The sequence below is a fragment of the Limulus polyphemus genome, unplaced genomic scaffold (genome assembly GCF_000517525.1).
Source record: "Limulus polyphemus unplaced genomic scaffold, Limulus_polyphemus-2.1.2 Scaffold5369, whole genome shotgun sequence".
NCBI classification, from domain to species: Eukaryota; Metazoa; Arthropoda; class Merostomata; order Xiphosura; family Limulidae; genus Limulus; species Limulus polyphemus.
Window position 1 is genome coordinate 39,955 of NW_013670979.1, and position 15,504 is coordinate 55,458.

A 15,504-nucleotide genomic window follows, 5' to 3' on the forward strand; every position below is an offset into this window, starting at 1 on the left:
TATTCCAGCTAGTTATGTAATAATGTGTAATATTAATTTATAAATCACCAACAGTAAAAAGATAAATTACCAACGTATCTAAAACAATGTTCTTCTCTAATATTTGGTGTATAGCATTGTTTTACTCTCAGAAATAAAATTGTTTCCTATTTCGTATACAAGATTAATAATTTTCAAAAATTAAAAAAGATGTTGTTTTTTTCTTGCAGAGAACGTTTAAATTTAATTGTTGTAAAATTTCGAAATAGGTATAAATTAACTTAATTCTTTTTACACTGATTTATGCGTGATTATACTTCAAGTGATTAAGAATAAAAAGTAACACTGGTACATTCCGTTTTTGATTGTTTTCAATCCCTCTTTAGGACTGACTGTTGTTCCTGCTATCTTTATGCTGCTAACAATGCCTTTTTGCCCAGAGTCTCCAAGATACATCCTGATCTTCCAAGGCAAGGAGGTGACAGCACAGAAAGGTAGTTCAATATATATATTAACGCACTAGTTCTCGTGTTTTGACAAAATCTGTGTTTACGTTACTTTTAAAAAGTCAACAGTAATGTGAAATGCTTTGCATTAAGTTAGGCCTTATTGACTCTGTAGTTGTAACAGTGAACTAAAACTGCAACCTTGAAATAACACTTTATATTTAAAGATAAACATGTATTGTCGATTGCAGCTGTCTTTAGGATGAATATCATTTTTAATAAATGTAATAAAAAATACACCAACTATTCCTCTAACTAAATTCAAGATTTATTTTCAAGAAAATATTGTACAGAAACATATCAAATATAGTAAATTAACTTAATATTTACAGGTCATATTTTTTTAATGACACCTGCTTTAAACAATAAACTCGTTGTTTGCTTACACGATTAACTGCACCCACAAAATTTTGATATCCGAGTATTACAAAAAAAAAGTAACACAGTACAATATTCATTATGGTTTTGTATCAAAATTCAAAGCCTTGTTATATTTAAAATTGTTACTGAATGGTAAATAATAACCTGAATATTTTTTGATCCACATGCTTAACACACTGCAGTGCGGTATTAATGTGTATGAAGTTGTAGATATTAAACTATATTTACTCTCTACTTTTTTAATTAGGAGAGTTTTACAATTAACGTCCATAGGTGGCTCTGATATCAGTAACAATACCTACAAATGATGTGTGTTTGTTAGCTCTATCTTTATTATTTGTACAAAAAAAAAATGTCAAACTATTTACATTTAGGTCTCTTCATTAATTATTTTTTTTTTGTGTGTGTTGTGTTGGCAGCACTGACCTGGTTACGTGGAACAGGCGATGTGCACGAGGAAATTGATGAAATGAAGGCCGAATTTGAGGCAATGAAGCTCATTCCTAAGGTAAGTGAAGTTGATGTAACAGGCCTAATTTTTTTGGCACTTGGGACCAACCCACTGACCTTTTATGCTATGTGGTTTAATATAATAATTTAAGGGAAGTTACTAATACTGATAATAATGTGCATGTAATCAATAAACATTATTATAAAAACACTTTTCTGCTCTTGCCTGTGATAATTGTGTAAAGAGCTATACTAAGATTCGTACTTAACACAAAAGCTGTATATTTCATGTACATTATTTTATATAATATTTAATATCCACAACTAATAACATATTTTGTGCATGCATTAAATAGTATAATATAATCTGTTTTCATGTTCTTTCAATTTCACAATCTGATGTCACATCCCTTATAGTTGTGTTGCGTCAACGAGGTCACGTGACTAGTGTCACGTCACCTGCTTTCTGGAAGTATCTTGTTCCTTCGTGAATGCCCTAGCATTTACTAGATATAAGTTAGTATGGTATATATATATATATATAAGACGCTCACAACGTGACGTGACAATGTGTGTAAGTAGTGAGTAATTGAACTGCAGTCAGAAAGTATTGCTGAAGTTAACGTTCGTTGTTAAAACGTTTGTTATAGAGCGACTGTTGAAAATAAGTGTATCGGTAAAGTTATATTCAGAAAGAATAAACCAGTTTTATTAAGAAAGGACTTGTGTCGCTAAAGTTTCGTCGGAACGAAGTTACGGAAAATCAGTTAACAAACGGAGACGTAACAGTTGTTATATGTACAATAATGTTTTATATACTGTCATGTGAAGTTCACCTTGTTACACAGAGTTAATCTTTTGTAAGCCTAAAATCAATTAGCAAGTGTCTTGTTTGCTCTAATGAAGCTATAATGGCACAATGTTGGCTTAAATAAAAAAATAGTTATGTTTTCTGGAGTAATAGGACTATTTTATTTATTTTTTACTGGAAATGAAGATTTATGTACTTAAGAATGCATTTTCAGATAAATATACCCAAATTTAATACTTCTCAAGCTTTTTTTCCCTATATTATATATAATATGTTTTTATTAAATTTAGACAGTTTTTTTTCCCTTATAGTGGCAATATTTCTTCAACTAAAACTAACTTGTTGTTCTCAGGTGACTGTGCAGGAGATGTGGACCAATCCCTGGCTCCGTACTCCACTGATAATTTCTGTCATGGTAATGTTATCACAACAGCTATCTGGTATAAATGCTGTAAGTGCTTTTTTCATTCTAATTTCTTATCTGATATATTTAGATGAGAATTAAAATGTAACTTTCAATGTCTATCTTTAACTTTTATAAATTAGGTAACAGTTTGTTGAATAGCCAGTATCTCTCTAAATATCGAATAGTGTAACAACATTTGTTGGATTTTCAGATGCTGTTTACATTTACAAGTTGTAATTCTCTGTTTAATTAAAACATTGAATTTGGAAGCATTCTGTGGTGTCCCGATTGGTATCGGGATGAAAAATCCATATTTTTCAGTGAAAAAGTTGGATATGAAAGAAATTTTGTGTGTTTATAAATTCGAGACAAGGATTGTTTGGCATGTTGTAACTATAACCGAAGTAATTACCCAGTTTCAGGGTATTGAAGACAGGATTCTCTATATGGGCATTCTTTCAGAGCTCACTAAATCTGAAGTATAGAACATGCTCAGTGATCTTTGCTACCACATCATACTTCATTTCATAGCCAATGTTCTTTCTAAGACATTTAACACTAGTCACCTAAATAACTATTCTTTTATATGATGTTCTTCACCATTAAAACGAATTTATTATAAAAGTGAAAAGTCCCATAGTTGTTTAGTTTATAATTACTTCGGTTATAGTTACAACATGCCAAACAATCCTTGTCTCGAATTTATAAACACACAAAATTTCTTTCATATCCAACTTTTTCACTGAAAAATATGGATTTTTCATCCCGATACCAATCAGGACACCACAGAATGCTTCCAAATTCAATGTAATTCTGCCTATGTAAACATAATGAACTGCATTATCGAAGAAAAAAAAAAAGCAAAATACCAACATCAAGTCATATAAATTTTTTCATGAAACTGAGCATCATTGTTATAATAAAACAACTTGGATATTATACCATAATTATAAACTAAATATTACAAAATGTTTAGTAACTCTTATCTTCAACTTTTGTCTTTCTACAGGTAATTTTCTTCTCCACAAAAATCTTTGAAGGTGCTGGACTAAACAAGCAGACTTCTTTGTCTGCCACCATGGGTATGGGAGGTATCAACGTGTTAATGACCATTCTTTCTGTGGTTCTAGTGGAAAGAGCTGGTCGTCGTACTCTACACCTAGTGGGGCTTGGAGGAATGTCCATCATCACAATTCTGTTGACTGTCTGCTTAGTCTTTAAGGTGAGAATTAAAGAAAAAGTACCTTCAGGTGGTACATGTGTGTATATATATCTTATATTATTTACAACGTTTCCTTTAGCCATAACTTTTAAGGTTCTAAATTACTTCAACAGTAAATGATACAAATAGAAGATTAACAAAAACTTGATCAACCAATGTTTTGTTGAAATTATAATCCACACTTCATCATGTGCAGATTCAGAGGTAATTACATTTCACTTATTTTACAAAGATAAATGTGAGAGTGAATGATCTAAAAGTCTCTTGTTTTTTCCTGTTTCTTTAGGAACACTCAGTTTGGTTCTCATACTTCAGTATAGTTCTGGTCATTGGCTTTGTTGTCATGTTTGCTACCGGACCGGGTAAGCTACTAACTGTGAAATACCAACCCTTTCTTTAATAACACTCCATGAGCAGTTATTGTAACTATATTTGGATAATGAATTAACATGGTCTGTAATCAATGAATACAAATAATTGAAAATTTGTTTGATAGACGAAATTTGAGGAACGATAGCATTATACATACATCTTCTGAGTAAATGTTTAAAAATAACATAGGAGTTTTTTTGTGTGCATTATGTTGTTAATTTAGATACTAACTTATCTAAGATAATACATATAACAATAGCATGTACCTTAACAAAAGTTACTTGGGGAGAGAGAATTCTGTTAGATTAATGAGCCTGAAAACTAAGAACTAAAAACAAATATCAAGTGGCAATATTAATCTCATGATGACCCGAGACTCGCAATTTTAATCAACGTCAACCCAGCCATGCTGGGTATGGCCTAGTAATTAGTATACAGGACTGTGAGTACAAAGGGTCCATGTGTCATGATCTATTACAGAAATATATCACTGGGATCAAGGGTGCATTATAAGAATGATTAGATAGCTCAAGAGTTGACAGTGGGTAGTTTTGGCTATAATTCCTAATTTACTATGTGTATTTACATGAAATGTGGCAAGCTATTAGTAAAATGTACAAGTCTGTTGTACACCAAAAAATCAGATATGTTACAACAGTATTTTTATTCAAACACTGATAACATTACTCAGACTCGGAGAAATCTGAGTGCAAGGCTGTTCCTGTGAAGAATAAAAATACATTTGTCTATTGTAGAGTTTTAAAATTCGTATCGATAGCTTTTTTTTATCAATATCCCTGTATATTGTATCAGGTTATTTAGTCTCTTCTATCACAAACTTGCTAAATCAACAGAATAGGATAAAATGAATAGTAGATAATTCTTACTTCAAATACATAAAAACCATATTTAATGGCACTATATGTAAAAGGTTGTGGCATGCATATCTCCACCCCACCCATGCAGAAAGAGTTAATGATATTGAGGTAGAGCAATTAGTCCTTGTGTAGCTTTGCATGAATATCTCACACAAACAGATTAGTGTGATTTTTATTTATCAGTTACGGTTCTGGTCTTTTGGAAGATACTGATTGCTCTTCACAATATAACTTGTACATTCTATCATTGGAACTTTAGATACGATACTCAAATTATTTACCCAGTTTCTTCTCATTAGTCATGCTTTCACAACTTTCTTTAAAAACACATTTATCCTGTATCTCCCATTACTCTTGCAATTCTAAATATTGATTACTGTTTCTTGCTTTTATTTATTTATTTCACAGATTTCTTTACTGACCACATTAGGCTTAATGTGGGTTAATGAAACTTCTTCCAATTCGTAACTAGTTATAAAAAAAGTTTTAATGAAAAACCTGTACTGGAACTGAACATTTGAATTAATTGAAGTTACAACAGTTTAAAGTTCTCTTTTTTCATTAGTTTGGTCAACAGGTAATAAATATTTATCACATTATTTTAATTGGCACGTCATATGTACTGTCTTCCTTATTTGAGTTCATTTTCATTCTCGTTATAATGGATGTGTTTGTGTTACGTTAAAAGCTAATTTAAAGGTAAGAGTATATTGTTTGTTTCAGGATCCATACCTTGGTTCTTGGTGGGTGAACTATTTGGTCAAGGAGCAAGGGCAATGGCCACAAGTATTGCTGTAGCTGTCAACTGGAGTGCCAACTTTGTGGTCGGACTTGGATTTCTGCCTCTTGTTGTAAGTTACCTTTAAATTGAATCAATCAGTGTTCTAAAGGCTATTAAATAATCTTACTAGCTCTTACTAAATACGAGGATGGAAAGTTCTATCTGAACAAAATTTAAAGTTTTAGTTTTATAGTTTAACGAGTATATGAAAACGTTACTTCTAGATAACTAACATTTCTAAAATGTTGCCTTATTTTCCAGACCATACTGGGCGATTATACATTCTTGGTATTTACTGCACTACTAGTTTTCTTTGTGTTCTTCACTTACAAGAAGGTTCCAGAGACCAAGAATAAGACAATAGAAGAGATTACAGCTATTTTCCGGCAGAAAACCTACCAGTAAAATTAATTGCGTGTAATGGTTGCTTAGAGAAGGCCTTGTTACAAGTAATATGTTTAGGTCAAGCAATGAAGGACCTGAATAAGTGTTAATACAAGTAATCCTCTCTCATCAACAATCCTAGGAAATGTGCTTTTTCATGCAAAAAGCATTTATAAAAAAAAGGCATTTTTAGACTGGGTTACAGGTACAAGAATATTACAAATGTTCTGTGGTAATACACTTTACTTTGCATATTTTTTTATTGGAAAAATCTTTATGCATTTATTAAAAATTTTATTTATTTATTTCCATGTTCTAAAAAAATCCTAAATTGTTTCTATCTCTGTATAATGTGATGAGTGGAATGATTGTAGTTTAGTTATTTTACCTAAAAGGTTAAGAAGAGTAAAAAGGGTTCTGGTATAAATTATTGTATTACACGTCTTGCACGAAAATACTGGCAGATTGTTTAAAACTTATAGTAAGTGTGATTTTACAGCACATTAATTACTAGTGTGTGTGAGAAGTGTGTAATTTATACAGATCATGAATATTTATTGTAGTATTTTTTTTTGCATCATCCCAAATTAGTTAACACATACATATATGGTCACAGGTATCTGTAAATATGATATGATCATTCTTCTGATAGATGGGTGTCTGTGCTTAAAACGTTTTTATATGATTGACTGGTTCTTAGTTTGTGGATTAAAATTTTTGATAAATTCAAAGGTTTTGTGACTGTTTTTATGAACCTTTAACAACATATCAAAAGCTAATGAATCAGACTACTTTCTAAAATATCCGTGACAATATACTTATCTTTAAATGAGCTGATCCAAGAGAGTAAGTGTGTTCAAGTTAACGTCTCATAAATTTTTTTAAATTGTTGAGACCCTGTTTTGTTTTTCTGTGTATGGGGCTCGCATATACCCGATTCAATTTTATTACTCATCAGGATCTATACCAGCCTACCCTCAAATTGAAATTCTTTTAGGCAAGATTAGAGTAAATTAATCTATGAGAGTTGGGTGGACTGGTCAAATATATCAATCTAAAGGGTTTGACCTGAGTCCAAGACTGGAATTAAATCTGAAATTACTCAACAGATGATGGAGCTATGAGCTAAAAGTTTGCACTATGCCGCAGCTAAAAATTAAAAGCAGGGTTATAAGTGCATCAGTTAAGAACATTGAAGCAATATTTAAAATTATCACAATAACTATATTGCATCAGTCATCTTAACACCTATACTATAAATTAGCAAAGTGTATTTTGTCTGTGAAGAAAACTTTCTGACCTTTCAGGGAGGGCTTGGTTTTCCCTTGAGGCATTCTAGACTTTCATACTTTATTATTTCTCTCATTTTAATCCCCCTCCTTTTAATTTGGTACTGATTACCATGAAACTTTCAGGGGTGCTAGGGTGTGGCTCCGAGCTCCAAGAAACCTGGAAGGACAAGTTAAATAGTATAGGTATTGAAAGTAGTTACATTACTATGAAGAAGTTAGCCAGAAGGGATGACGTTTTACAAACCTTCCATGCAACATTAGATCAGTTAAAAAGGGTGATACTGTTATCGACAGTATTGTTATAAGTTATGTTTTTTATGTTAGCTAGAGATTGCTGCGGATCCTAATCATATAAACCTAGAAAATTCTAGGAGATTTTACGTCAAATTTTCTTGAATATTCGAGGGTAGAGCTTAAATACAGGATCAGCGAAACATCGAGAAGATAGATGTTTTTTAGCTGGTAGAGCGAATCAGTCAGTATGTCCATGTTTTTGGACAGATGTTAGCTGTGACGCCTAGTTGGTGCAAGTAAGTTGATTTTCTTTTTTTTTTTACGTCAGTGTGGCTAAGAAGTTACCATAGTGGTAAAGCATGCAGGGAGAAATAAACTAATAATGTATGTGGACGTGTATTTTGAATAATTTTACCAGATAATTTAAAAGAACTCTAACAACAGAACACTGTTGCCATAGTTTTAGGCTTGGAAAGGCTGCTCATTTTATACGTTTTTTCTTACTTTTGTCACCAAGTTATAATGTCCCAAATAATATAGAATCTTACAAACAATGCTAAATTAATGTTGTAATTAATCTCACTAATTAAAATTTTAAGTTTCCTATGTAGTGACTCCAGTTATTTCTTCATACGAGTGCTATAACATAATACATGAAAAGTAGAAAACAGTCAGTGATATGAGGGTTAAGTAATAGTTAAACTGTTCAAATGACTGTAGTGAAATAATCTAATTCTCCACAAAGTAAGCTAAATGTGTCTAAAGTTTCATCATACAAGATAAGAGCCCCGAATTCTCTCCAAGTAAGATAACTGCTATTCAGCGTGTATGCGGTAAGCCGAATATCTCAGCTCACACACACACCTCCCAAATAATTGTAATAACCCCAAGTTTTGAGTAAACTCGGTGCTCTCCAATGTTTACCAAACTGTCACCGTGTTTCTCATTAGGTTAGGGCTTTGTCACATTTAAATAATTCACTTTAGTGAAGAAGATGTGATACTCATTTAAACTCCAAGTTTAATCAAACTTAATATGGAAATATCAGCTAAAATATTTCTTCCAGCATCCTGAGACTAATATGCTCCTTGGATCGACATCAATCGTGTCCTTTACTTATGCAGAAAATGCTAACTATTTGATTACGTTAATTCTTGAGAAATAAACTGTAGCAAAGTTACGCTTTTACAGTGTTTAAGAATTATCCAATAGTCATTTAGTCAATAACGACTTCCCCACATAATAAGCTAATTTTATAAACATTTTAGAATAATATTGTCAGTAGATGGCACCACTTAATTCTACAAGACCTATCTATTTACATACATATTTCTGCTACATGTACCTTAATAGTTTTGACTATTGTTTAACCGATAAAAAGCAAGTGATTATGTATAAATACTGCATCAAAAACTAATGTGACACAAGCAGACGACAGGCATAGAGAATCATTCTGTGATATTGCACGCATGACTAAATCTTGTTATACTCTACTCTTCAGATATAGCCTATACAATATTATTGTTTTAAAGAACAAACCATTTTACAAGCTGAGAAAATCTAGGGGCTTTAGGCCCTCCGTGCTTGTTTTTCATTTGATTGTTTGTTTTGAATTTCGCGCAAAGTTAAACAAGGGCTATCTGCGCTAGCCGTCCCTAATTTAGCAGTGTAAGACTAGAGGGAAAGCAGCTAGTCATCACCACTCACCGCCAACTCTTGGGCTACTCTTTTACCAACGAATAGTGGGTTTGACCATTACATTATAACGCCCCCACGACTGAAAGGGCGAGCATGTTTGGTGGGACGGGGATTCGAACCCGCGACCCTCCGATTGCAAGTCGAGCGCCCTAACCACCTGGCCATGCCGGGCCTTTTCATTTGAACAGAAATTAAATGCGACGCGCAATAAAGATGGCGGGTGGTGGTCATTTCCGAACGAAGGTTTATTAGATTAATTGGATATGAGGAATAGAATTAATTTTAAATCGTGATATGATATGTCTTAACCATAACTCTCTGGTTATGTATTTGCTAGAAATATGTTACAAGTACGGTCTAATGACCAAGTAAGAAAGCAATTTCAGCTAATTATCAATAGATGGCTCTCGAAGACAAGGATGCTAAATCCAGTACTATATTTTGCGATTTGTTCAGATACATTTTTCCAAGCCCTATGCTCGTGTTATGTACCACGTTGTTACTGTTAGAAGCTGCTTGTAGAAGGTAAGCCATATCTCGTGTGCAAATCAATAGGCCTAACATTATTTATTAACGTCTATAAGTCTCGACCGAAAACGCTCGATAATAACAACAATTAGCAACTGTTTTATTTACCCTGATGATACTACGTTTAAGGCGTTTTTTTTATACCCCAGATGTTCATCCAAGTTCGAGCAGGGGCGTAGCCAGTGGAGTTGGGTCTGAGGGTTCTACAGATTCTCCATATTTTCCGACGCCCCTTCTTAACTTGTAAGTGCAATTGAATATAACCGGTTATTCAGCATCGAAAATTGTAGTGCATAATAATAATAATATATGAAAATAATAATAAATTAATTAATTAGTAACCCTAATTTGTTCTAGTAAATGTCGTTTTAATATATTGCATTTTTATTTACCATCTAATGTTATTTACGTATCAGCTTTCATTCGTTTTAATTTTTTTTCTGGACGACTCCTTGTCTAAAAGAAAAAGAATTATCTCCCCCTACTCAAAATTCTGGCTACGCCGATGTATCCGAGTTGTGGAACCATTGTTTCTTTTTGTTGCTATGGCGATGTTATCCGAAAGATTTATCGGAATAATTTTAGTTTCAGATTTCTAAATATGGCAAAAACTTTACTTAGGTTACCAACGATATCCAATAATAACATCCAATAAATCATATTGAGTAGTGCCATCTAACGCACTACATAATTACTAAATTACGCCGAAGTGATCTCCAAGATGGCGCACAGCATACGTACACAAAATTCTAAGTTGGTACAGTTATCATTACTGCTCTAACAGTGTTGGTCACGTAACATTTCTAAGGTGTTTAAACGACTCGATGGTCACTTCAAGCTGTGTTTTATATACAGAAAATAAAAACTCGTAAATCATGCTCCAAATGAGGATGAATTTTAACCAGATTTAACAACTTTACAAGTGGGTGTTCCTCGTTTATTGAATTTCCTTCCAAGGATAAAGGTAGACAGTCCTGTTAAGTGTCTGTGATACTTTACACATACCCTAACGAGCTTTTATTAAACGTTGTATGATATTTGAATACAATTTGCATGGGTGTCAATCATTCAGGTGTAAATACTGTAGACACCATCTGTCATACAATCATAATACATTAAACGTGTCAACAAATACTGTCAGAATGAACTGTGAACCTTTTCTATAAAACTTATCTTTCACTCCCCCTATCGGTGTAGAAATCTAATACAAACTAAGATTAATTTTACATAAATTTCCTATATTTACAAAATAGAACTTAGTCAAAATCTAAGAAAGACAGAAAAAAGAATAAAGCTGGAAATAACTGATGTAAAACGTTCCCGAGACACTTATAAGTCACCGTTAGGGTGAACATTTGCTTGTATTTAATAACTTTTCACATAATTTGTATTAAAGGTCAGAGGTCATTACTTTAAATATACAATATGTGTGAGTCTTCAACAGAGCGATAGTATACAGGTATACTGGATATAATATTGTGTGCTACTGATATTTAGGTTCTCACCATCACAATTCATACATTTTAATCCCCACGGCTAATGAGGGCGAGCATGTCTGGTGTGACGGGGATTCGAACCCGCGACCCGCAGATTGCGAGTAGAGCGCCCTAACCACCTGGCCATGCCGGGCCCGGACTTTAATGAACGTGTGTACAAAGAGAAGATCAGAGTCACCGAACATGTGAAAATTTTGGATTCGTGACGAATGTCGGACCATTGACAACGTCACAAATATACTTCGCAGTGTTCAAAGAGAATGGAAATACCGACTCCAAGCTATTTTCTAATTACTAGGACATCGTGTGGAACAAATTCTGTAAAATTCGTTGAAGATGGTTCCAGACTTTTCGGACACCCAGTATATAAGGATTGATAATCTATGAACCTGTCATGTATCTACTTAAAAACTTTTTATAAGCATGTAGTGGCAGCGCAATTTTTTTGGGGCCTACGTACTAAGATCTATGACGAAAACAATATTTAGGGTATCTTGATTTGTTCCTGTATTGGTCAAATTCTTAAACATGAGAAAATACACTTTTATGTATCATTCAAAGATGATCATTATATAAAGCACGCGCGTATGCCAATACATCTTCGATACCGGAAATACTGACTGATTTTACTACATATAACTTGGAGTGCTCGAGTTGTATAATCAACCAAAAGTTCTGGATACGAAACTAAGAGTGAGATATCGATTAAATAGGGCCTAATCTGGTTATCATACAAAAAAAGTTCGGTTTGTTTAAATTTCACGCAAAGCTACACGAGGGTTATCTGCGCTAGCCATCCCTAAATTAGCAGTGAAAGACTAGAGGGAAGGCAGCTAGTCATCATCACCCACCGCCAACTCTTGGGCTACTCTTTTACCAACGAATAGTGGGATTGACCGTCACATTATACCGCCCCCACGGCTGAAAGGGCGAGCATGTTTGTTGGGACGCATACAAATGTCTATCTTAACCATTTCACGAAGTAATTTAATGATAATAAACGAAAGTTTAACCTCATTGTGACGTTCATTACCTCAGTCAAGTTTCAAAAAAGATACATATAAATTTTTATGGGTTAAGAATCGTACAGTTTTTAATCAGAAAAGTGAAATCTATGAATCTTATCTTAAAAATGGAAATGATCCCAAAATATTGTAATCTATTGATATTAAAAACCTTTATCGGTAAAGGGAAAGGGGGCCGTCTTGTACTCTCGATAGTTCAGTTAGATTGAGCATTGGCCCTGTCAGCCAATGGTTCCGAGTTCATGCCCCAGCCCCACATTTTAGGGTTGTTTTTTCACTTACAATAGCGTTTGTTAGTATTTGTATTTTTTATCATCGCCAATAATTTAAATCGTTGTTGTTTGTTATCAAGCACAAAGCTACACAAAGGGCTATCTGTGCTCTGCCCACCACGGGCATCGAACATTGTCAATAATTTAAGTAGTCTCGACCATTTAGATTTGGTAATAAAATTGGTGATATTATTAGTTTGTAAACATATCATGTGAATACAAGAAGTTTGAGAACGACAACGGATGACATTTTACTTGCTTGGCAAACTTGGCTCACGGATGACGATTTAATATTTGATAACCAGGGTTATTCTGCATATTATTCAGTTAGGCAAAACAGAAAAGGTGAAGGCATTGCAGTGTGTATTAAAGTGGAAATATTATTTTATGCATCGCAAAGTTTATTTATTTTAGATTGTGCTATTGAATTTATAGCATTAAAAATTAATGATTTTAATTTCGGCTGTCTCTATAGGTCACCTGAAGGTGATTTTAAAATATTTATGGAAAGTTGAGAAAACATATTAGTTATGCTAAATAAGGAAAAAGCACCATTAATTGTTTGTTTCTAATTAAGCACAAAGCTACACAATGGGCTATCTGTGCTCTGCCCACCACGGGTATCGAAACCCGGATTCTAGCGTTGTAAGTCCGCAGACATACCGCTGTGCCACTGGGAGGCACGGACAATCGTGACGCGGATGTAGTGGCTGCATGTTGTAAAACACAATTCGCAAGATTGTGTGCAATTCCGTTTCTTCGTGGTTGTTATTTGGTCAAGAGATCTGGAAGGATCAGGTACACACTGACTGCTTGGTCCTGTTCGATAAAGTCTGCACGTTTATCCACTATATCCGGTAGTTAGGGAAACAGCTCGGAAATTTCATACACTTCCCGGGTTATTTGCACCCATAACTTCCTATATAGTGTGGGTTCATTTTAACTAACCCCATGAAAAAAGGTCACAATGGTGATGTTAGAAGCTAAGATAACCCACAACCATAGCCGTCAGGGAATCTGTTCGAAAGGTTGTTACATCGGACGGTTTTGAGAACAGAATCTTGCAAAAATGTTTGCTACTGTGCTGCCACCTACTATTCGAATCTCACAAGCGTGCAATGAAATATTTCCAAGTTTCGTACCGTTCACTTGTCAAACGTCAGAGTTTTTTTTAAAAGAATAATGAATCTTACGGATTACAGGTGCCAATACGTTGGCCAATCACACTTATTTACTACATAAGAAAGAACTATGTAAAAGTGAGAAACTTAGACATCTAGGAAAATTTTTTAATGAACTTCAAAAATGTTAAAATATGAAAGAAAATATGACACAACTTTTGTTAAGAGATATTTAGTAAAAGCATACAAATTTCTATCGCAAATGTGAACGAAGAAAATTCCAGAACAAAACACTGAAAAAACAACAATATAAATTAATTAATACATTAAGCACAATTAAGCCTAATGAACTGATTTGTAGGCTTAACGGCATTTTCGTATGTCAGACTTAAGTCTAACTAATTAAATTTAATTACAAAGTACTTCATTACAAAGGTTTTACATTCTACTAAGTTTGGTTCCTCTCAAGAAAGCGGAGTCTTCAGATGAAAAAAAATCTTATATGAAATAATGAAATTTTGTTTAATTAGAGCAGCTAGAAACAAGCAAAACATAAACGGTTACTTCGTATAATACAAATAAAATGTTATATACCGGGTTTCTTTTAAGCTTAACAAACACTTGTCAATTTGGAGTATGTGTAGAAACTGAAATAATTGTGTGTTTTTTTATCATACCGACTTTATTTCACATAGCAACATCACACATTCGATTACATTGGTAAATTGTAATCAATAATCCTAAAGTTGATTCTTGGGAAAAATATTTTAACAGTGGTAAGTCGTAACAAAATAATTACAAGATTGACTCTTGAAATGCCATTTAAATAACGGTGAGTTCTAACCAAATAGTTCTAAGACTAATTCTTGAGATGATATTTAAGCCGTGGGGAGTTGTAACAAAATAATTTTAAGGCTGATTTTTGAAATTTGTTTTTAACTAGTTGGGAGACCGGACTGAAGGATCTTTTAGCAAGCGAGCAGCCACGTCGCGGCGAAAATTCAAACTAATTACATTTTAATTGGTTTAGTATTTACGAGGAGTCTGTGGCGCGCCTTTTCTGAATTCTAGAGTTGAGTAAGAAAACGTGTGAAACAACTTTGTTAATAACCTGACAGCTAAGGAGAATTTACAGTTTAATTCAACGTCCCACTACTAGTATTTGTAACGAAAAAGTCTAGAAAAGGCACGTGAAGTATATGCTAGAAGCTGAGAGATACAAGCCAATAGAATTACGTTAATATATCAATATCATAAATCGTTGTTTAATGTTAAAAACCTGGACTGATTAGATGTTTAAAAGAACATTCTAGAATTCTAATTAAATTAGATAATTGGATAAAGCAATACTGTATTAATTCTGTAGATATCAGACAGTGACCGTGTTTTAATAATAATACAAATCACTTACATCGTTCTTAACTGGCCCATACGGGTTTCCCATTATCTTTTAGGATACTCTTAGCTCAAGAGCTATGCTCTGTTAAATTCGATATCAAAACGTGGTGACTGGCCGAGACTCTGAAACGAGTCTTGATATAACTGTATAGACGTAATATCAACAAAGTGACATATATATATAGGATAACAGTTGAATTGGTAAAATGGAGAATGCGTACTTAAAAAAGAAACATTTATTTATATACGAAATAAGTGACAAACAACTAT

General features: G+C 33.4%; 1 protein-coding gene across 1 annotated transcript in view; it reads left to right on the forward strand.

The window, feature by feature from the left end:
- The window catches only part of LOC106472481 (solute carrier family 2, facilitated glucose transporter member 1-like), a 13,251-nt gene extending 6,350 nt beyond the window's left edge, over nucleotides 1–6,901 (forward strand). The window contains exons 5-11 of the mRNA XM_013933136.2: nucleotides 366–473; nucleotides 1,286–1,374; nucleotides 2,480–2,578; nucleotides 3,543–3,755; nucleotides 4,042–4,117; nucleotides 5,729–5,856; nucleotides 6,048–6,901. Of these exons, the coding sequence (XP_013788590.2) occupies nucleotides 366–473; nucleotides 1,286–1,374; nucleotides 2,480–2,578; nucleotides 3,543–3,755; nucleotides 4,042–4,117; nucleotides 5,729–5,856; nucleotides 6,048–6,191 (857 nt within the window). The 3' untranslated portion in view covers nucleotides 6,192–6,901. The remainder of the gene's footprint in view (nucleotides 1–365; nucleotides 474–1,285; nucleotides 1,375–2,479; nucleotides 2,579–3,542; nucleotides 3,756–4,041; nucleotides 4,118–5,728; nucleotides 5,857–6,047) is intronic.
- The last annotated feature ends 8,603 nt before the right edge of the window (nucleotides 6,902–15,504 follow it).